Consider the following 23,118-nt stretch of genomic DNA (forward strand, 5'->3'; position numbering starts at 1 on the left):
AAGCAATTCTCTGAGTTGGAGAGCAGCCATGGTTTGAAAAAAAAAATGAATTGCATTGAGCTATTTCTTGTATGTCAAATTGACTAGAGGTCAAGTTTGAGTGCTCTCCTTTGGCAAGCTCCTTTGGCAATTAAGATTTCCACAGGGAAACAGCCCCTCTAATTCTCTGCTGGTAGGGAAAGCTGGCACTACCTAGGACCAAGGAAGTAGTCCAGAAGTTGCTTTTGTTGGAATTTGTCCGTCATGCATAGTCCCCACAGTCTGAAAGCATAGAGATATTTCAGCACAGTTTATAAGCACAAGATACAAGCACAAGGGGGTGAGAGAGTGTCTGTGACCCGATGGTACCTAACTGCCGGGTGTAGAGAGATACAGTCCCTGACCAGGCAGAAAACATCAACACCTCTTTGTTGTCCACGTAAAGCACAGGAGATTGTCACAAATGTAAACACAGACCAGAAATCCACTTAGAGCAGTTAGTTACTTTTTATTGCTGTGAGCAGAGTTCCTGAGAGGGTAACTAGAAGCAAGGAAACTAGTTCTGTCTCATGTTTTCATGGCCTTTATACAGACGATGTACTGAGTCAGCTCACACTGAGGTGGACAGGAAATGGTGGTGGTGTACGGCACATAGGAAGGTTCCAGACAAGTCATGTCTCCAGTGAGCCATTTTCTACAACTAGGTCCCACCTCCTACAGTTCTCTGTCCCTGGTGCTTATCATACAAGGTTGGGATAATTCTGCTGTTTGTGTCAAAGTGCTTAAGGTTTATAGCTCTACAGACACCTTCACAGATAACCATAGAGGTGAGGTTTGCTAATCTCAAACATGTTTATTAGTCCAATCAACTGAAGATTAATCATCCCAGCATGAGTATAGTCAAAGGAATGAGAGAGAGATAATATTAAACTATATGCATTTTTGATATAGTAAAACAAAATGACTGGATGGTAATGCATGTATGATGTATGTATGTATGTATGTATGTATGCATGTATGTATTGGTTCTTGGAATTAAACTAAGAGCCCCGTGCATGCTGGGCAAGTGCTTTCCCACTGAGGTGTGTTCTAGCTCAGATAGGTAAATTTTGATCGTGTACTTTGACTATTTTACTATTTGACGATTTAGGGACAGAAATAGCTGTAAATAAATGTTGAATTTGTGTTGAAGGGCTTGTGTTTCAGTAGTCATGTGGGTTGTCAGTCTTCTAACCATATTTTCTATGTTTAAAATTAAATAAGCATGTTTTGAGGATCATAGAGTCAGAGTTGTGGTGTTAGGTGGGGTATAGGAGTGGGAAGAAGAGGGTTATGGGGAGGAAAGGGTAAACCAGAAAGCTAGAATGATCTCAGTGCTTTAGACTAGAATTGTGTGTGTGTGTGTGTGTGTGTGTGTGTGTGTCAAGCCACAGTTTCCCTGTAGATGCGTGCTGGGTGTGTGTTTGCTAGTCTAGTTCAGTTCTTTATAACAGATTAGATGTGATGACACACACTGGTTTTTTTTTTTTTGTTTTGTTTTTAAAAATGACTTCTCTGTGTAGCCCTGACTGTCCAGGAACTCACTTCATAGACTAAACTGGCTTCAAACTCCGTGATTCACCTGCCTCTGCCTCTCAAGTGATAGAATTAAAGGTATGAGCCACCACTTACCAGTGGCACACACTCTTAAATGTGAACTCTAACCTTTGCATAAGATCCTGGTTACAGGGATGGGTAGGAAAGAAACAGAATTGAACCTTAAATTCTAGAGGCTTGCTTTAGGACCCATTAAAAAAGAACAGAGGTTTTCTTAAATGCCAGAAAATGTACATAACCCACAGTACAAAATTATCTATAAATCATAGTAATAGAACTTAAAAGGCAATGGCATTTCCTACAGTAGAGTGTTGGCTTATAAACACAGAAGAGAAATGGGAATTGAGAAGTTGACATTTGACAAGTATCACAGGGGCAAGGGAGCCAGGCAAGAACCAGTAACCGTGTAAAACTGACTGAGTGGGACACTTTTTTTGAGATAGGCCCCTCTTTATAGCCCTGGATGTCCTAGAACTCACCATACCAACCAGGATGGCCTCACACTCACATAGATCTACCTATTGCTCCCTGCTTAGTTCTGGTATTAAAGATGTGCACACCTGGCACCGCACCTGACAGGAGGCACCAAATTTTTGATGCAATTTTAATAAAGAGCAGGAGAAATGATCATTATATAAGGAAATCGCAAACAAACCTAAACAAGAAGGCACTGTCCACCTGTTGACTCATTCAGATGTCATGATGGACAAGGAATAGTGATGGGTGAAAAAGTTAAAGGGACCTCACATCTGTGTGAGATGCTGTAGTGGAAATTAGCCTCACTGACATTGTCTGCTTTATAGATCACTGCTGTTATATCAGGCTGTGTCCTTGGCCTTAGGCAATAAGAGACTCAGATAAAAAGCATATCTGTAACTTAGTCTTTTTTTTCCCCTTTTTTTGGTTTTTTGAGACAGGGTTTCTCTGTATAGCCCTGGCTGTCCTGGAACTCACTCTGTAGACCAGGCTGGTTTTGAACTCAGAAATCTGCCTGCCTCTGCCTCCCAAGTGCTGGTATTACAGGCGTGCGCCACCACTGCCTGGTCTATAACTTAGTTTTAAATGGCATCTGTACATAGAGAAAAGAGACCATTGTGGGACGAGGTAATAATAATAAAATATTAGTGAGGCATCTGTATGGTGTGTGTGTGTGTGTTTGTGTGTGTGTAAAACATAAGCGCAGGACCTGTATTGTCCAGAAGAGGGTGTTGGATCACCTGGCACTGGGAAACAAACTCAGGTCCTCTGCAAGAGCAGTAAGTGACCTTAACCTTGGAGCCATTTATCCATCCCTTTTGTACTATTCTCTCTCTCTCTCTCTCTCTCTCTCTCTCTCTCTCTCTCTCTCTCTCTTTTGGATTTGGTTTTTTTTTTCGAGACAGGGTTTCTCTGTGTAGCCCTGGCTGTCCTGGAACTCACTCTGTAGACCATGCTGTCCTCAAACTCAGAAATCTGCCTGCCTCTGCCTCCCAGAGTGCTAGGATTACAGGCATGATCCACTACTGCCCGGCCCTTTTGTACTATTGATGATTTTATGTAAGCTTGAATAGTTTCATGCCAATTGCCACAATTAATGCCAGATTCACACTGTAGATTTTATCATTATCATCTTCATCATCGTTATTATTATTATTTTACAATAAGCTTTGCTGTGTGAGAGGGCCCTGTCCAGTTCTCTGCATCAAGGAATGGCAGGCTGTGCTGTGCTGTGCTGCGCTGCGCTGTGCTGCGCTGCGCTGTGCTGTGCTGGACTATGCTGTGCTGGACTGTGCTGTGCTGGGCTGTGCTGCGCTGGGCTGGGCTGTGCTGTGCTGTGCTGGGCTGGGCTGGCCTGGGCTGTGCTGTGCTGTGCTGTGCTGTGCTGTGCTGTGCTGTGCTGTGCTGTGCTGTGCTGTGCTGTGCTGTGCTGGGCTGGGCTGTGCTGTGCTGTGCTGTGCTGTGCTGTGCTGTGCTGTGCTGTGCTGTGCTGGACTGTGCTGTGCTGGGCTGTGCTGAGCTGTGCTGGGCTGTGCTGGGCTGTGCTGGGCTGTGCTGGGCTGTGCTGGGCTGTGCATCTGTTGTTCTTTGTAAGGCTGTCTGTGATTGTGTATCATAACATTTTCGTCTCAATCATTTTGAGCTCAGGAGAAAATTTATTGCTACAGGTGATTGATGAGAGAGAGTTTTTTGAGATAATGCCCAGTTATGCAAAAAACATTGTCGTTGGCTTCGCGAGGATGAATGGGAGGACTGTCGGGATAGTTGGCAACCAGCCCAACGTGGCCTCAGGTAGGACGGGGCCCCTGGAAACCCTGTTTGGTTTTGGGGACCAGGGCTGACAGTACTCTTGGTGTCCTGTTTGCCTTCTGCCCTTCCATGCTCGGGAGAAACTCAAAGGCATGCTGTGAAGGTGTCTTTCTCTCCTAAGGTTAAACGTTTCAAAAGCTCCTTTCAGCCTGGCTCCCAGGGTGTAACGGTAACGTTCCCTCCTAGCTTAGAAGCTCTACGGTTTTAAGGGATGCCTTTTTGTTGCCCCTTGTTGAGGGGCTGGAGTCTTCGTTGTGTTGCAAGTGTTCTTGGCAGGTGCTACAGACATAGTTGTTAGCACCCGAGACACAAATAGCATCTCTCGCGGTTGGTGATGTGGCCGGAGCTGAGTCACAGCAGGCTGAGGGGAACCCTCACAGTGGTGCCATATGAGGGGACCATGAGCACTGCCGCCATCCACTGTGGCCCCTCGTCTCTAGGAAACAAAATCCAGCCTTATTCCGTTCATCCCAGCACTTGAGAGGTAGGGGCAGGCACATCTTTGTGAGTTTGAGGCTACCCTGGTCTACAAATCCAGTCCTGGACAGCCCGGGCTATTACACAGAGAAACCCTGATTTGAAAACAAAAAACAAAAACTCCACAAAAGTCAGTGTTCCTGTCAGTTGGGTATGGTAGCACGTACCTGTATTCATGACACTTAGGAAGGGTGAAGCAGGAAAATCCTGAGTTCAAGGTCAGCCTGAGTTGCATCAGCAAGTCTAAGACCTGTGTTAACAGAACAGTGGCAGCAGCAGAAATCACACCATGTGGCCAATTTCCTTATAGCATTCATTACATTCCCCGGGGCAGCATAACTGATACTTCCAAAACCCTTATCGCCTTAGGCACATACTTGTGTCTCACTAACAGCAATGTTCAGATAACTTATCTGTCTATCTCTACACTCCCACACACACACACTTTCTTTCTCTTTTGGTCAGACAGGGTCTCCCCGTATAACCCTAGCTAGCCTCAAATCCCACCTGCCTCTGCTTCCCCAGTGTTCACTCCTGGGGTTAAAGGCATATACCACCATGTTTGGGTTGTGTCCATGTCTTCTCTAAGCATTATAGGATTTTAGCCCTTATATTTAGGTTTAGCCCTTATATTTAGGTTTGGCTGAATGTGAGTTCATTTCAGGTGTGGTATGTGGTCCAGCTTAGTTCTGCATGTGAAAGTCTAGTTATCTCTGTTTCTATATTTGGGTTATTTTCACCATGAGAGGATAGGCTGACTGTGCGTAGACTTTACATATAAACAAATTGAAAAGAAAATTGTACATGCGTGTATTGTTGGGGGGCGGGGGTGTCTTTTATACTTTCTCTGGCGACTGTCAAGAACTTCAGCTGTTATTATTCACAGACAACATACATTTTGTATCCCTTTTCTGTGGGTTTGTTGTTTTGTTTTGTTTTGTTTGAGGCAGGGTCTCTCTCTATAAATGCCCCTGTCTCAGCTCTGTACCTCATTCCTACTTCTCCTGGGAGAGTGTCTCTCTCACCATCAGATATGATGATGGCTGTAAGATTGTGGTAGGTGTTCTGTAACAGTAGCTCGTCACCACCAGAAGTGATTGTTATCTTGGAAGCTCACTGCTGAACTGCCTCACACTTTCTAGCTCTTTCTGAACTTGGACTAGCTAATGCAATCTAGCTGTTCTGGCTCAAACTCCCCTTTTAATCTGACTGATTCTCTCTGAATCCCTCTGCTTGGCCTCAGACTAACTCTGGCAATTTGTTCTAATCTTCTGGCTCCTTCTTACTCTCTGGCTTCGGTTGCCTCTGCTGACCTGCTCTGAACTGCACGGACTCATTGACAGTTCTGCTGAACTCAATTGCACTGTACTAAACAAACTGACTGGCCAACAATTACTCCAGTCTGAACTGCTCCAAACTGAACTCAATCCACCACATTGCCTGAACACAACTCAACTGCATTCACTGAACTGACCCCTCCCCCTGTCTCACCACAACACCAGCAAGTTTGTGTACACATGCATGTGTGTGGCTAGGAAAGGAACCTAGGGTCTCATTTGTGCTACGCAGGTGTTCTGCTGAAGAGACATTTGCAGAGTTGGTGGAGGTCAGAAGAGGGTGTTGAACCCTCCCATAACTAGAGTTTCAGATGGCTGTTAGCCATGTAGGTGCTGGGAAGCCAACCTGGGTCCTCTGGAAGAGCAGCCAGTGCTCTTAACTGGCGAACCATCTCTCCAGCCCCTACTGCTAGTTTTTCAACATGAATAGCTATCTAGTTTTATTTCCTGTATATTCCAGAATTTATGTGTATCATCTTAGGAAAGTTTTTCACACTTTTGTCCAGTATTTTTCTGTGTGTGTGTTCATGTATGGGCACTTGCGCACACATATGTATGGAGAGATTCATGTAGGAACTGTCTCGTCTTAGTGTTTTATTGCTGTGAACAGACACCATGACCAGTGCAAGTCTTATAAAGACAACATTTAACTGGGGCTAGCTCACAGGCTCAGAGGTTCAGTCCATTATCACCAAGGCAGGAACATGGCAACATCCAGGCAGGCATGGTGCATGAGGAGCTTAGAGTTCTACATCTTCTGAAAGCCCACGCTCACAATAAGACACCTACACCAATAAGCCACACCTACTCCAACAGGGCCACACCCTGGGCAGAGCATATACAAACCATCACGTTTCTCAATAGCTCACCTCTGTGTTCTTGGGACAGGGTCTGTGTCTTTCTCTGAATCTGGAGCTCACTGATTGGTACAGCTGGCCTTGAGCCCCAGGAGCTGCACTCCTACCACAGCACTGGGATGCCGTGACCGAGTCACCATGGCGCCCGACTTTCGTATGTGTGCTGGGGATCTCATGCTTGTGTGACAAGCACTTTACCAACTGATCCAGTCTCCTTACCCTGATTTATTGACTTCCATTTGGCTTTGGGTCATCACTGTTTTCTTCGTTAGGGTCACTGTGTCTATGCATTGGTGGATTTGATAATCTACTTTAAAAGCCTGTGAAGGTTTTGAATCTCTTCTTTGATTATCGTGTTCTTATGTGACGGAGCTGAGGTTGTCGAGGAGGTTACCATGGACAGTGTTTCTCCTTGTAGGATGCTTGGACATTAATTCGTCCGTGAAGGGGGCTCGTTTTGTCAGATTCTGTGACGCATTCAACATTCCCCTCATCACATTCGTTGATGTCCCTGGCTTCCTGCCTGGTGAGTCTCTGACTTGGGTCAGGTGGGAGATGTGGTTGTCTTCAGTGGGACGCTCTCAAGGTCCCCAGAGCCCTGTGAGTGAGGATGGCCTCAGCCATGAGACCTCGGAAGGGCTTTTATGGTAGCTGATGACTCTTCTCATGACCTAGGGACGGCACAGGAGTATGGGGGCATCATCCGGCACGGTGCCAAGCTGCTCTACGCATTCGCCGAGGCAACTGTGCCCAAAATCACAGTTATCACCAGGAAGGTGAAGACCTCCCCTCAGAGCCGATCCCCCCACACCCACTCCCGGCAGCGTGGCTGAGGTGGTCTGCCACAAGTGGGGCCTGTTCTGGAAGGAGGCATGCCCCCTGCTTACTCCTGCGAAATGTCTAGCGAGCTCTTTCCGGTGCTGATCTTGGGTTGCAGGGGTGTCCATGCATGCCAGTGGCAGGTGGTGTGCGCTAGGAAGGGTCATCCGAAACTTAGCCTTTCGGGGCCATAGGGCATGGCCCCGCTTCCTTCCCTTGACTTCCTGCAGTGTTTGGGGACATGATGTGCTTGTCTTCGGCGTTGACATTCAGCATTTGGGTTTGTTCTAGGCCTATGGAGGTGCCTATGATGTCATGAGCTCCAAACACCTTCTTGGTGACACCAACTATGCCTGGCCCACGGCTGAGATTGCAGTGATGGGTGCGAAGGTAAAGATTCTGAGCTGCACTTTCCTGGGCCTGGGACCTCTGCTGATAAAGTCCTGTGTGACTAGAACTGTGGAAGGAGTCTAGGTCAGGCCTGAAGGGACATCTCCTTCCTAGTCAGTCCTCTCCTGTCCTCCCACCGAAGGCACAATAGGTGACTTCAGAGCGGAGGAAAACACCCAGGGAGGGCAGAGCGAGTCACTTGAATTTACCTTTGGGTGGTCAGAGCTTCTCATCCCCTCATGTCAGCCTTTGGGGTACCCAAAGCCACCCTTTTCTGCCCATTAGAAGCTAAACTGTAGTTCTGTCCTGGGTGATACTTCCCTGTGGGGGTTGGACCAGGTGACTCCCAGGGTTCCAGAGATGACTATCAGTGCTCCCACTTGAAGGCCAAGCTCTCCACACCAGCTTCCCAAGGAGTGTGCTGTGTGCCCAGGGCTTGGGGTAGTGAAGAAGGAAAAGCAGCATTTAGTGGGAAACAGGCCAAGCGTCCTGGCTTCAGGGAGCGATGAGGAGGAACACCAAGGGAGAGCGACAGGACTGGAGCCACGGCCCAACATTCTGTCCGTGCCTGGCCTGTCTCTGCTCTGAGTCGCTGTGACGTTCACAATCACGCAGAGCGACAAGGAGTTCCTGGCTCTATCTGGGGAAACCTTGACTTCTTTCTGACAGGGTGCGGTGGAGATCATCTTCAAGGGACACCGAGATGTAGAAGCCGCCCAGGCAGAGTATGTGGAGAAGTTCGCTAACCCTTTCCCTGCAGCTGTGAGAGGTGGGTCTGGGGGGCACCAGGTGTTGTGCATCTGCCCAGTCATTCGCTTGTTCTTTCCAGAAAGTCTTACACAGTTGTCTTTTGTCTTTACATTTGCATCTGTTGCCTGGGGGAGTGAAGCCCCAGGAATTGGGTCTGTACAATCAGCCTATGTGGGCCTTGACAATGTGCTGATTTTAGGTGTTGGTTCAGTCATCCTGCCCACCCCAGGCCTGATGGATAAAATCACTTCTCTTCCCCTCACTGTGCTCTGGGCTTAGCTAGGTGGCTCTTTTGAGTTTTGGCAGGGGGTTATTCTCAGGGTTGTAATCAGCCACTGGCTTGGCAGTCCAAGATGGCCGACCCCCTTTCAGGGTAAGGTTGACTGCTTGCTTGCTCTTCCTTACTTCTAGAGACCAGTCCAGACGTCCTAAGAATAGCTAAAAGGGAAGGGCGCTTATGCCCAGAGGCCTGGGCTTGGAAATTCCCAAACCTAGTTTTGTCACATTGTCTTGGTAAAAACTAGTCATAAGGGCAGGGAAGAAAAGGACTTCCCATGGAGGAAGCAAGATTTACTGTCCAAGGACCCATGGGCAGAGATGGGGAAATTGTTGTGAGTGGTTTTCTTGCTTTCTAAAACTTTCTGTTTTATCATTTATTTGTCTGTGTATATATGGTGTGTGTGTATATATGGTGTGTGGTGTGTGTGTGTGTGTGTGTCTGTGGAGGCCAGAAGAGGGCATCAGATCCCTTGTGCTGGGATACAGACGGTTCTGAACTGCCTGAGGTAGCTTTATTGATCCCATCTCAAGTCCTCTAGAAGGGCAGCAGTGCTCGTAACTGCTGAGCCATCTCCAGCCCTGTGTATGTTTACTTAATTTCATTTCCTTTCATGTCCATCCTGGTAGGGTGGAGGCCCTGGACCCATGCAGGAAGGGAGAGGCCACATTTTCCTTCCACTGCCTACTGCTTTTATGCCAGAGGTTGGGAGCCTGGCAGAGCAGAGAGGCCTTGGGTCCAAAGAGATTTCAAGGGCCTGGTGTCTTCACCAGGTCAAGCGCTGCCCGCATGGTTGGCCTGTGGGGCTGGGGTGGGGCTGGGGTAGTTGTTGACTTCAGTCACGCACACAGTGATGGCTTGGTCTTTGACTCACCAGGGTTTGTGGATGACATCATCCAACCATCCTCTACTCGAGCTCGGATATGCTGTGACCTGGAAGTCCTGGCCAGCAAGAAGGTCCATCGTCCTTGGAGGAAACATGCAAACATCCCACTGTGAACAGATCAAAGGAGACAGGGCAACCGTCAGAAAGCTGGCCTTTTGCAGCCTAGCCCTGCCTTTTACAATCATGAAAATATGGCTCTACTCACCTTGGACACGGAATGATTTGCCTAACAAGTTCTTGTGCCTGGAGTAAAATTATGTGCTCTACTAGAATCTTCATTGGTACTTTTTGGATAAATATTTCATTTTTATAGTAAAAATCTCAGTCTAAACAAGAAAAGCAGAATAGGGTTTGGGGAAGTCCAGACCTGGCTCTGGTTCTGGCTGACACTGATGTGGATATGATTTTCGTGGCCTTCAGAGGTCGGCATGTTGGAGTTCGGACCCATGTGGGGTGGTGAGAGGAGAGACGTAGCGGGAGGTGATGCGGTCGGCTGGGCTGGGCTCTGTGCGGCTAAAGAGGCTGAGTACTCAGTTCTTCCCCAGCTGCTTGTTGGCTGTGTGATGTCTCAATACTCTTCCACTGCACGTTTCCCAGCGTGATTCATCAGGAGGGTTGTCACCCGAATGTCACCAATGGCAGTGCCTTGCCATTGGATCTCAGAATTATGAACTAACTAAACCCGAAACCTCTTCATGAAATTAACCTGCCTTCAAGATTTTGTTATAGTAATAAAAACAGATTAATGCAACATACCTGTGAACTATTTGTCTTTCTCCCCCAGGAATTAATTTTAGTGCTTGGGTAAGATAATACAGTTTTGGAGCAGCTTATTTTATAGGCCATGGTTTCTTTACTGTTTTTTTTTTTTAAGATTTATTTATTATTATATGTAAGTACACTGTAGCTGTCTTCAGACACACCGGAAGAGGGAGTCAGATCTTGTTACGGACAGTTGTGAGCCACCATGTGGTTGCTGGGATTTGAACTCAGGACCTTCAGAAGAGCAGTCGTTGCTCTTAACCGCTGAGCCATCTCTCCAGCCCCTTCTTTACTGTTAACGATAGAGTGGGCCCTGATTCCATATGACTTGTCGATGTTTAAGTGAGATGAATGTGATATTAGTTTGTCTAGCAGAATAGATTCTCCGTCAGCTGTAACATCCAATATTGACTTCTCTGACTTCCAGATCCAGATGTAGGTGTCCTTACATTTCAAAACATTTTTGTTATGAAAATGGTTGACCCTGTAAATTGTTACTAGGATTGTATCATGTGCCTTGCTCCAAGTCTCCAGTTGTTGATGTTGTATATTTGTGTGTGTGTGTGTGTGTTAAGCGACTGTCATGGCTCTTGTATATGGTCAGAGGAAGTTTGCAGGAATTGCTTCCCTCTTTCCACTGAGTGGATCTGGGGTTCAAACTCAAGTCATCAGGTTTGGTGGCAAGTGACTTTACCCCAAAAGTCCCTCAATTTGGATTTGTCTGGTTGTTTCCTAAGTTTTAGTTTGAGGTAAGAATAATAACTATCCTTTTAGTGTCACACCAAGGATGCAGGTTTCCCTGTTCCTGGAAATCAATCATGTGGCCTCAGAGGTGACTGTTTTCCCTTTGTGGTTAATCACCAGCTCAGGGCACTCAGCCCTGTCCACCAGCATGCTTTCTCCTGCCGTTTCCAGTTCATTGCTGGAGCTTGCTGGGTCACTGAGCTGCTTGGAGATTTCTAGCACCTTATCAGTCTGATCGTTAGAGGGGGGCAACACTCTCTCGCTTTTTTCTGGTGTCAGGTTAGACCTGTCCTCTTTGTTATTCATTTTCGTGCTCACAGGGAAACTCCTTCAAGCCGGTCCCTCAGGCCTTTGAAAGTTTTAGTAATTTTTGGAGTACTTTTTTTTTCCCCTCTGGCTCCAGAGTTTTCTGTATCTCCTTGTCCAGCTCAAGAACCCTTGTTTTCTCTAAGGAGCTAAAAAGTTAGGAGGAATGTCATTTAGAAGTGAAAAATGAGGCTGGATTTTCTCATTGTTACTAGGATGTCAGTGCCAGAAAATTAGTCACACACAAAAATGTGTATCCAAGACCTCCTCATTGCTTGTGGTGACAATGCATAAGCAAAACAACTAAAAAAGAAATACTTTGGCTCATGGCTTTGAGGTGTCAGTTGCTTTTTTCCTTGGTGAAGTAGAACTTCACAGTAACAGGGTCACACTGGACTCCGGGGACAGTGGAACCTATGGGGTGTGTGTGTGGGGGGGTCGGTGACAGTAATGTGGGGCATCAGTGTGCGGAGGGCTCAGAGTGCTGGGTCCAGAGCGGAGTTCAGGGCTCAGTGGGCAGCCTTGAAGGAAGGCCCTGGCGCCCCATGCGGGAGCCCGCGGGCGGCCCCCCTGCGCCCCCTGCGGTTCATTGCGACAGTGGGGTCCCCAGCTACGGGGTCCACTGGTTGTGCGGCTGGAGCTCCGGCTCCGGAACCAATCGCTTACTGCTGACAACTCCTGGGGTCGACCAGCAGCGGCTCTTACAGCCTCCCTCCGCACCAGCAGGTTCCACTATCTTCCCTTTCCCCTACAATGCAGACAGGCACCATAGCCCATTGGGAATAAAAGAAGGGGGAAAATCAGTGAGGGTGATCTAATGGCAGAGGTCTAAACATAGAGCCACCGTTGCGTCTGACAGTGCTATATGGCAAAGATCCTTGTTCCCGAAGGAGCACAGTTGAAAAGCCTCTGGATATTGAGGCCTTTAAAAATTATACATGAGATTCAGCAGCTGCTGCTACACAGGCAGCCCCAGCCCCAGCCCCAGCCCCAGCCCCAGCCCCAGCCCCAGCCCCAGCCCCAGCTCCACCTTCTCCTACTCAGATGCAGATTGTTCTTTCTGCCCTCGCGGCAACCCGGCAACCGTGACCGTGACCGTGTGGGTGCGGGTGAGGTCCAGAGGTGGGAAAAGACGGTGGGCGGGAAGTGGGAAGTGAAGGAGACTTGCTGCTGACAGAGATAAAGACCACCGACAGGTCAAGACCACCATAGGCTTTGAAGTACAAGAAGAAGGTTATCTGGCAAAAATCCTGGACCCTGAAGGCACAAGTGGCTCTGGGAGCCCCACTATGTATCATGGTAGAAACCCCGGAAGATAATAGCAGCATTTGCAGACTACAGGCCAACAGAAGTGACCAGCTTAAAGCCACAGGCACCACCACCTGTCCCACCCCCCACCCCACCCCCACTTCCACTCCCATCCCCTGCAGCTGTTCCTCCCACTCCCCAGCCTGTAGCACCTGCGCCCTCAGCCGCTCCTGCTGGACCAAAGGGAAGGATGTTCCTTAGCCCTCTTGCAAAAAAGTTGGCAGCAGAGAAAGGGATTGACCTGACCCAAGTTAAAGGGACGAGACCAGAAGGCAGAATCATCAAGAAGGACGTTGACTCTTTTGTGCCTACTAAGGCTGCTCCTGCTGCAGCAGCCACCGTGGCTCCCCGGGGTCCAAGAGTGGCACCAGCTCCTGCAGGTGTCTTCACAGACATCGCCATCAGCAACATTCGTCAAGTGATTGTGCAGAGGCTCATGCAGTCGCAGCAGACTATACCTCATTATCACCTTCTAAATACAGGCGAGGTGCTTTTGGTACCGAAGGAACTTAATGAGATGCTTGAGGGTAGAGGAAAAATCTCTTGTCAGTGACTTCATCACCAAAGCTTCAGCTGAAGCTTTGTCTGAAGGTTCCCGAACCAAGCTTGTCTTGGATGGACACAGTTATAAGACAAAATCACGTGGTTGACATCAGTGTTGCTGCCAGTACCGCTGCAGGACTTATCACCGCTATTGTGTTTAATGCACCTGTAAAAGGACCTGTTGCTAGTGAAGTTGTTTCTTTAGCCTCCAAAGCGAGAGAAGGTAAACTTCAGCCTCACGAGTTCCAGAGTGGAGCGTTTACCATCTCTAATTTAGGGATGTTTGGAATTAAGAATTTCTCTGCGATTGTTAACCCACCTCAGGCATATATTTTGGCAACTGGTGCTTCAGAGGCTAAACTGATCCCAGCCGATCATGAGAAAGGCCTTGCTGTGGCTGGTGTGATGTCTCTTACACAGCTGTGGATGGAGCAGTTGGAACCCAGTGGCTTGCTGGATTAAAAAAGCACCTTGAAAAGCCTATAACTATGTTGTTATAATTTATCTGAGAACTCATACTCTTTCTCTGCTGACATTATATTTACATATTATTAAACAGGTGGTTCTTTTAAAGTTTCACTAATTTTATTATTCAGTCTAGATAATTTATAATAGACATAAATGAATATTTTGTGAATGACAGTTACACCCAAATATTGTACCCCTTTAATAAATAAGCATCAGTTTAAAGCTGTGCACTCTTAGTGGAGGGGCATGAGGCCTAACTCTTTGGTGAGAAGGCCTTCTTGGGGGTATAGGATGGGCAGGATTGTGGCTTCCTACAGACAGGCTCATAAAAGTAACCTGGATGAGACCTTGGAGTTTAGAGTTTGATTCAACTTATTTAAGTGTGAGAGAAACAAAGTCATGAAAATTATTTCTTATGGGAGGAGTTTGAACAAAAGTTTTACTTTGGAATCTAACCTTAGTTAAAGTCTCCTGTTGCACGACCTTAGTTTATCACTCAAGGGGAAAAAAAGTGAAACTTTAAGAGTCATCATTTTCTTAGACCTCTTCAACCAGCTGTTATTTTTATATGAATCTCTAAATAAAATAGCTTTCCTCTCAAGATAAAGATATAAGCCAGTTTCTTGGTATAATTGAAAATGTATGTATTTATAAACAATTTCAATGTATAACTTGAGAATTCTGCAGTTTCCTCCAAATAAAAGAACACGCATATTGAAATGAAAAACAAAACAAAACAAAACAAAAGGAAAACCAGAATCACTTTGTAGAATTTGCTGCCAGAAGGCAGGGCCACACGTGCATCTGTCTTACACGCCTCCCAGTGATCAGGGATCTGCTGCTACCCAGAAGCCCCTACTTCCTACTTCTCTCCATTCTTCATGATGCCACACTTTCATGACTCCATGAAGGGACTACTAGCCCACTGATGAGGACGGAATCCACTGGTAACTAAACCCTCAGTGCCTGTGCGAGTGGGTACACGTTGTATTCAAACCATTGCAATGTTTATATGTAGGAGTGGAGTGAATGTAAAAATATATGATTTAAAATGATAAATCACGGTACTTCTGATTCCTAGTCCTATTTAGGAGTTCTTTCTTGCCATTTCATCTTTGTGTCTTGACACAGCAATGATAAGCCGGGTTATGATGTCAAACCCGGGCCCCTGGTGCTCAGTGCTGGAGCACACAGCACCCTGTACCCACCCAAGAGTAATCGGAAGCAGAGCTTTGAGAGTGAATCTTGCTCTTTGTCTTTCACGGAAGGTGTGGTCAAGTCCCCCTCTCTGTAGCGGACAGGCGTGCTCCTCAAGAGCTCAGACACCTTTGTTTGTTTACAGGCTCTTCAGAGTTTCCTCCTTTTCCTTGACTGACTTTGCAGTTCCTTTGTAGTTACCCCTGAACTGGAGACTTTACAGTCAATGCATCATTATTTCAAGGTCAGCTAAACATGTGATTGTGTGTCCCCCCTTCATACCTACCAGTGTCATCAGGGTGACTGCTCCCCAGAGGCCCAAGCATTAGAGGTTTGGTGCTGTTGGAAGTGACAGAGCCTTTAAGACCTGAAGCCTTGCAGGAGAATGACTGGGTTCCAGTCCCTTCCACACGCCTTGTGCACAAGTCTTCACTTCTGCCTGTTGTACTGTGCCACAGGGCCGTGGGCTGAACCCAGAAGCTGAGATCATTTTTTAAAATCATTTTATCCCATTTGCATTCATGTGTGTATGTGTGTGTGTGTGCGTGCGCGCGCGTGCGTGTGTGCATGTGCATGTGCGTGTGCGTGTGCGCGTGTGTGTGTGCGTGTGCGTGTGTGTGTGTGTGTGTGTGTGTGTGTGTGTAGGAACCATGCAGTGTGCACAGAGGGCAGAGGACAACTGGTGGAGTCCTGGGAATTGAATTTGCATCTTCAGGCTTAGAAGCAAGCTCCCTTACCTGCAGAGAAACTTCACCAGCCCTAAGGTAAACTTTTAAACTGCTGATTATTGGGAGGCTGGAGAAATGGTTCAGTGGTTAAGAGCTAGTCTAGTACTGCTCTTACACAGGACCCATGTCTGGCAGCTCACCAGTGACTAGTTTGTGTATGGTAAGGTTGAAGTCCTGTAAGAGGTGTGAGGCCAGAGCAGCCCTGGAGACTCTGTGTGTCAGATGGCGGGGATGTGGAACGCCTGCTGAGGGAAGGGCACACCCTGTAGAAAGCACAGTCAGCCCAAGAGAGTGGTTGTATGGACTGCAGCCAGGAGGCTCATAGGTGAGGGGTGCACATGGCCTTTGTAGCTTACGTCACTGTGTGCTTTGGATGCTGGAAGTGGAATTACAGGACCCCCTTCCCTGGGTTTTGAGGTTCCAGTGGCCCAGGTCTCTTTCCCTCCCTTGGGGAAAGTTGTACTGTGCTGTATCTTTGAAATGTGTAATTTGTTTTTGGTTTTCACCAGAGCTCACACATGAGTTTTCCTTGCATGTCAGGAAGAACTTCTTCTGAACTTTTGAGTAACACTGACCCAGTTAATACTTTGCCTGAATGGGACATGAGACTTTGGGGTACAGAGCAGAATGTTATGGTTTAGATGAGCGACTTCCAAAGCTTTGCAGACCCGTTCCCTAGTCTGTGATGCTATTTGGTTTGAAACTGTGAGAGACAGCCTAGTAGGAGGAAGCTTGGCTATGTGGAGTGTGCCCTTGACAGGATATTGGGATCCTGGCACCTCCTCACTGTGCATCCCCACTGCGTGGAGTTGTCGGGCTTGGTCTATCACATGCTTCTGTGGTGCTGTGCTGTGCTGTGCTACCATAGGCTTAGAGCAGGAACGGCCAAGTGCCCGCAGAGCCTCTGACTCTGCGAGCCCTTTGGACACCTGCAACCTGGGCTCTGAGTGTGCTTATTAGTTGGAGCACAGAGGGAGGGGCTAGCCTGTAGATCTCTGTTGGTGAGCAGTCTCAGGCTGAAACTACCCGGAGGAAGAAGTTTTGCTAATGGCTGCTAGTGTTTGCACACACTGATCAAGCATCCATAAACACACACACTTGGGACTCTCCAGAGAAGCTGCATCATTTCCTGAGCTTGGCTTTGTCAATTTCCTATAAGCCAATTGGGATTGGAGTCCCGGACAGGTCATGCCCGTGCCAAAAGGCCCCTCCAGGGACCTCACTCTCTCAGCTCTTCTCCTCCTTCAAGATGTGCTGTTTTCTTTAGATGTAAGCTTTTTAGATTATCTTTCTCTTCTGTTATCATCCTGGTGGGGCTTCCCTTCTGAGGCAGCCTATTGGTCTCTATGGCATTAAAAATTTATCTTTTGTGTATAAGTGTGTGTGTTAGTGTGAGCACAGGTGTACATGTGTGACAGTTTGCATGCAGAGGTCAGGAGACAGTGTCAGTCCTCATCTTTTTCACCTTGTGTGTGTGTGTGTATACACATGTTTGTACAATAAGCAGAGGATAACCTGAAGGACTTGTTTCTCTTCAACTATGTGGTCCCAGGGATTGTATCCAGGTTGTCTGGATTTGCAGCAAGTACCTTTTAAACCATCTTGCCAGTCCAGATTTCATTTTTCCTTATAGATAAATACTAACGTTCTGTTGCGTTGATCTGTTGTATATGAATAATGTTGTATTATTAATCTGTTGTATTACTATATATGTATTTTTTGGTTTTTTTTTTTTGCGGGGGGAGGGGTTCGAGGTAGGGTTTCTCTGTATAGCCCTGGATGTCCTGGAACTCACTCTGTAGACCAGGCTGGCCTCGAACTCAGAAGTCCACCTGCCTCTGCCTCCCAAGTGCTGGGACTAAAGGTGTGCGGCCACCACTGCCTGGCTACTATGTATGTACTTTGTTTCTTTATTTGTATGGATGGTGGGTGTCTAAGCTTATCCTGTGTCTTGGCTATTGTGAGTAAGGCTGCAGCATGCGTGAGTGTGTGCATTGTTTCTGTGTTATGTGTAGAGTCTCATGCATATATCCAGGAGTGCTATAGGTGGCTTACACTGCAGTTCTCTTTTCAGTTTTAGTTTTACAGTATGGAGCCTCCACACTGTAAGAATCAGGCAAATCTGAGTCTTTTCTATCAAATACTATGTAAATTGTGTTCAAGAATAAATCGTATTTTCCTCACCTTGTAAGAATGTTGTGCAAATGTTTTAACCTTCCCCCCATTCCCAGTAAAACCTTTGTTTACACAACGGCTTCCTACTGTAGTCTAGGAATTTGATTACCTGGAGCAGTGACCTTTTTTCCTCTGAAACAGTGACCCCATTGTCCTCAATTTCCTGTGTGCCAAATCTTTTCAGACTAGGCAGCTGAATTAAAACTGTAAGTTTGGACTCCAGCCAATGGGGAAAAGATATAGTCACTACCCGACTTAGAATAAAAACCAAATGCACTTTCTGTCTCAGTGTGTCTGTTCTTCTAACCATGCTCTCTTGATCAAGAGTAATGTTTCTTTGTCCAGATACTGTAGTAGGAATGGTGGTATCTTTCTTTATAACCCTTAACTTATTTCTAATGATTTGGGAACTTGGTTAGGATCCTAAATCACCTGAGGGAGTGATTGGAGCCCACCCTGGGAGACGTGTCCCATTAGCTCATATTTTGGTTGTTCTTGAGTACTGGGCCACTGGGACTCACCAGGTCAGCAAAAGAACCCAGGGATTGGAAGTCTTTGGACAAGACAGGAAGGACTGGCCTGAGAAAATTGCTGTGGTGAACAGAATTTCTCTAAACACAGACCAAAGGTCAGAAATGCTGTGGGGAACAGCAAAGTATTTCTTTGTTACTCTGGCCATCCTGGTTGTTGAGACTTTTTTTTTTGATGTATTCTTTATTTACATTTCAAATGATTTCCCCTTTTCTGGGTCCCCACTCCCTACAAGTCCCATAAGCCCTCTTCCCTCCTCCTGTTCCTCCATCTACTCCTTCCCGCTTCCCTGTTCTGGAATTCCCCTATACTGTTGCATTGAGTCTTTCCAGATCCAGGGGCCACGCCTCCATTCTTTTTGGACATCATTTAATATGTGGATTATGTCTTGGGTATTCCAAGTTTCTAGGTTAATATCCACCTATCAGTGAGTGCATACCGTGATTGATCTTTTGAGACTGGGTTACGTCACTCAGTAGGATGTTCTCCAGCTCCATCCATTTGTCTAAGCACATGAAGAACTTCGGAGGACTGAGAAACACCTTAAGAAATGTTCAACATCATTAATCATTAGGGAAATGCAAATCAAAACAACCCTGAGATTTCACCTCACACCAGTCAGAATGGCTAAGGTCAAAAACTCAGGAGACACCAGGTGCTGGCGAGGATGTGGAGAAAGAGGAACACTCCTCCACTGCTGGTGGGATTGTAAGATGGTGCAACCACTTTGGAAATCAGTCTGGAGGTTCCTCAGAAAACTGGGCATGACACTTCCAGAGGACCCTGCTATACCTCTCCTGGGAATATACCCAAAGGATTCCCCGGCATGCAATAAAGACACATGCTCCACTATGTTCATAGCAGCCCTATTTGTAGTAGCCAGAAGCTGGAAAGAACCCAGGTGTCCCTCAACAGAGAAATGGATACAAAAAAATGTGGTATATTTACACAATGAAGTACTGTTCAGCCATTAGAAACAATGAATTCATGAGACTTATTTTTGACCTGAAACTGAGTACAAGAAACCTACAAAAGGGCATACAACAAACCAAGATGGAGGAAAAAGAAAACTAAAGAAAAAAAAATGGAAAGAAACCAGAGAAAGGAAGTATTTTCCTCACACAGAGGAAAACCAATTCCTCTGGCTGGTCCCCAGGCTCCCTTACCCTGTTCAATATAACTGTCCTGCTCAACCTAAGGAGAGATTTAGTAAAACAAAGCCTATAAGCTTAAGTTTCTGTTCCTATCTTCTCTCTATGGGCATAAGATTCCCCCTTCTTTCCATCACTGCCCAGGCTCTACCGGCCCTCGGATCAGGTCTGATAGAAGGGATGAAGGCAGTCCCAGTATGGGTACATATGACTCCTTTAGATGAGTCATCTGGCAGCTGCTTTTCTAAGTGGATAAAAGTGCCACCCAGGCTATTAAACTTTTAAATTAGAATGAACTATTTTAACAAGTTGGTTTCCAAAGGTCTAGTCAATAATGCGAGTCACCAATTGTCTGATCTTAGTCCACACAATGCTGGAGATAAAATGGCACCAAGCAACATCTTCCCGGGGGGCAGACAGGAGGTTAAAACACGATCCAGATGACAGCACTTGGCGTCTAAAGCTACAGTTGGGGTGGTAACATATGTGGACTCAGCTGTCTTGGGTTGAGACTGAAATTCATTCTTCTGATTCTTTGGTAATTTGGGCTATTTGCCTAGGTATATCTTCCTATATTCATGCTAACCTAACTATTGTTGTCTTTTTTAAAGAAATAGGTAGCACCTTCTACATTCAGTCTGTTAAGACGTGGCTTTCACAAGGACTTGTGCCTGGATGGAGAATGTGCTCACTTTACCATGGAGCTCTGCGAATGAAAAAGTAATCATGCAGCTGGTCACCATCCTGATTGGTGACATCACAACAATGTAACTTTGCTACCATCTTAGTTAATGTAAACCCCTCATGGCATACATCAAAATGGTGGTACTCACAAACTTCTTGGTGCCAGTATGGGGTGAGGGTACACTTTATACCAAGGAGGTAACACCAGACCTCTATGGTATTTTATTTAGATTGGTTTTTAGGTTTTTCTTTTGCTTTAATTTTAACATAATACTTTACATGATATAGTTGCTAGCTTCCAGAGGGAACGTAAGAGTTTTCTTAGTTATGTGCCTCCAACACTATCCAGATATCAAAGGAAGCTAATACTTTGAAATGGTTAGATTTGGAAGGCGCATGTTGTAGATGTTACATCTGTCATGGGAAAAGGCTTCCCCAGTGGAAGTGTTACAGCTCTGAGGGAAACCTATGGAAGTGTTGCAATTGTGGAGGGAAAAGGCATCCTGGAAGTCGGGAACCAAGGAATACCACAAAGTCATACCAAACCTCACCCAAGACATTTATTGGGAAAGACAGAAGAGTGTGTGTGACTCCTGCTGCTTGGGTGAGGGGCAGCAGGCAACTGAGCTGGAGACAGGTTTATTTAGGGTTTCTTAGGGGAGGAGTTTTCCAGGGTGGAGGTCTCCAGGGTAGAGATTGGTGAGATTTCAAACCACTAATTGGTAGGATTTCACGCTCAGGGATTGGTGGGTTTTTAGGTTTTCAAATCTGGAAGTAGGCTCAGAACTTTTACCACATGTGAATTTGTATCTGTCCAGAGCCAAGTCTTGGGAAAGCAGAGATCCCAAAGAGAACAGCATATCAGGTTCTAGACAAGCTGCTCTCAGTAGGCAGTATAACTGAGGGCAGGGCACAGTGAAAGAATTTAACTATACTGCTCCATGGGTAGAAAGAAACATTTACTGGGGACCAAACTGCTAAGGCTATCTTTTGGGGGACAGAGAGAAAAGAAAAATGGCAGAAAAGCAAGTAGATCTTCTATGACAGTCAACAGGGTGCAGAGTCTTTAATCTAGACGCCCTGGCCTGAGGTAGCTGACCTTTGGGTCAGGTTAAGGAAGGTTGCTGGTAAGCGGAAACCGCCCCTAAGGTCTGTTTAATATCGATCCTGTTTTCCTGACCAAAGTAGTTTTGTGTAGGACAAGGTCACTAGCTCCATCATTTTAGGGTCCTGCTTTGGACCTAACAGGCAACTACAGAAGCCAGAGGCAAAGAGGAATCAGTCCGCTTGGGTGGGTGGCTGGAGGAGGAGGCTATGCTGGGTCTCAATGTCTGGTTTGTTGTTCTTTCTGTTACAGCAGTAGATACAGATTCCCCATTCCTTGCACACTTCCCAGCATCTGCCATCATTTGTGGTCTTGATGGTGCGATAAAACAAGTGTGCCTTGTTATTGTTTGCATGTGTGTGTGTTCAGTTCTGCTTGCTTGTGTGGTGTGCTCACGCATTCAGTCAGAGCTGAACATCGCATATCTCCGTCTAGTGCTCTCCATGCTTCCAAGGATGCGATTGGAATCCTCATGGGGATCGTACTGAATCTGTAGATCACTTTTGGTAATGTAGCCACTTAAAAAATATTCTGCCTATTAATCATATGGGAAATTGTGAGAGTCTGCTCACCCCAGAGACCAACAACAGACCAAAGTAAGGATTCTACAGAAGTCCAGCTTGGTGAACTAGTGAGTTTTTGGGGGTTAGGAATGTGGCCGAGGGCTTACGGGAGCAGGGACAACTTGAAAACAGATGCATCACTGAGAAGCCCACTCCTAAACACGTTGATAACTCATGAAACTTGCAACCCCAGAGCCAGATGTCATTCACTCTCACAGGCAGCTTGGCTGATCAGAGCCTCCTCAGGCAACTCTATCAAGTTTTCTGCGTCTACAGTCTTGGGGAGAAGACCTGTGAATTTTGTTAGTTTCTGGAACATCCTGAGACTTGCGAATTGTTTACTTTCTGTGTCTTAGGAGGCTTGCTTGTCCTTCTTGGTAGGAATGTTTCAAATTTCAACTTGGAAGAAACCCCTGTACAATAGACTTACATGTTCTAGTGTCATAGCTGTCACAGAGGTCCTTCAGTTCTTTTTATGTGCTTTTTTGTTTGTTTGTTTTTAAGGTATGGTGAATGGAATTTTCTTCCAATTTCTTTCTCTATATATTTATTATTGGTATATGGAAAAGACACTGATTTCTGAATATTGATTTTGTATCTGGATACATTGTTAAAAGTGTTTTCTGGTGTAGTCTTTAGAGACTATTAAATATAGCAATCAGTTTGGGATCTTTTGGCCTCTTCATTTCCTATTTATTTCCAATTATTTTGTTGTTTTGGCTAATATTTCAAGCAGCTTCTTAAATAAAACTGCAGGTAAGATAACCTTGTCTAATTACTGATTTGAGAGGAAATACCATTTTCCCCATTGAATATGATATTGGCTGTATGTTTGTTACATAGGCCAAAATATATTACTTCTGCTATTTTAGAGTTTCTTTCATGAAGGAATGTTGAATTTTGTCAAGCCCTTTATGCTTTTATTGAGATGTTATCATTTGATTTGTCTATTTATGTGACATATATTATGTTTATGAAACCATCTTCACATCTCTGGACGGATACCACCGTGCTCATGATGTATTGTTGAATTCAGGTTTTAAGTTTATTATAAAAATTTCTGTGTCTATGACATTAGTGATACAGTTTGTTTTCATTGTGATCTTATAAGACTAATGCTATCCTCAGAGTGGATTTGAATTCTTTTTTTTTTTTATGGTGGAAAAAAAAAGTGTGTATTTAGAATTAGCCATCTGGAC

At 45.9% G+C, this 23,118-nt stretch overlaps 1 protein-coding gene and 1 pseudogene across 1 annotated transcript in view; both read left to right on the plus strand.

The window, feature by feature from the left end:
* The window catches only part of Pccb (propionyl-CoA carboxylase subunit beta), a 50,138-nt gene extending 39,733 nt beyond the window's left edge, over positions 1-10,405 (plus strand). The window contains exons 10-15 of the mRNA XM_052187539.1: positions 3,720-3,843; positions 6,951-7,058; positions 7,208-7,308; positions 7,643-7,741; positions 8,411-8,510; positions 9,646-10,405. Of these exons, the coding sequence (XP_052043499.1) occupies positions 3,720-3,843; positions 6,951-7,058; positions 7,208-7,308; positions 7,643-7,741; positions 8,411-8,510; positions 9,646-9,767 (654 nt within the window). The 3' untranslated portion in view covers positions 9,768-10,405. The remainder of the gene's footprint in view (positions 1-3,719; positions 3,844-6,950; positions 7,059-7,207; positions 7,309-7,642; positions 7,742-8,410; positions 8,511-9,645) is intronic.
* Positions 10,406-11,916: 1,511 nt separating this feature from the next.
* LOC127688663 (dihydrolipoyllysine-residue acetyltransferase component of pyruvate dehydrogenase complex, mitochondrial-like) lies at positions 11,917-13,817 on the plus strand (annotated as a pseudogene).
* The last annotated feature ends 9,301 nt before the right edge of the window (positions 13,818-23,118 follow it).

This window comes from Apodemus sylvaticus, chromosome 7 (assembly GCF_947179515.1).
Source record: "Apodemus sylvaticus chromosome 7, mApoSyl1.1, whole genome shotgun sequence".
NCBI classification, from domain to species: Eukaryota; Metazoa; Chordata; class Mammalia; order Rodentia; family Muridae; genus Apodemus; species Apodemus sylvaticus.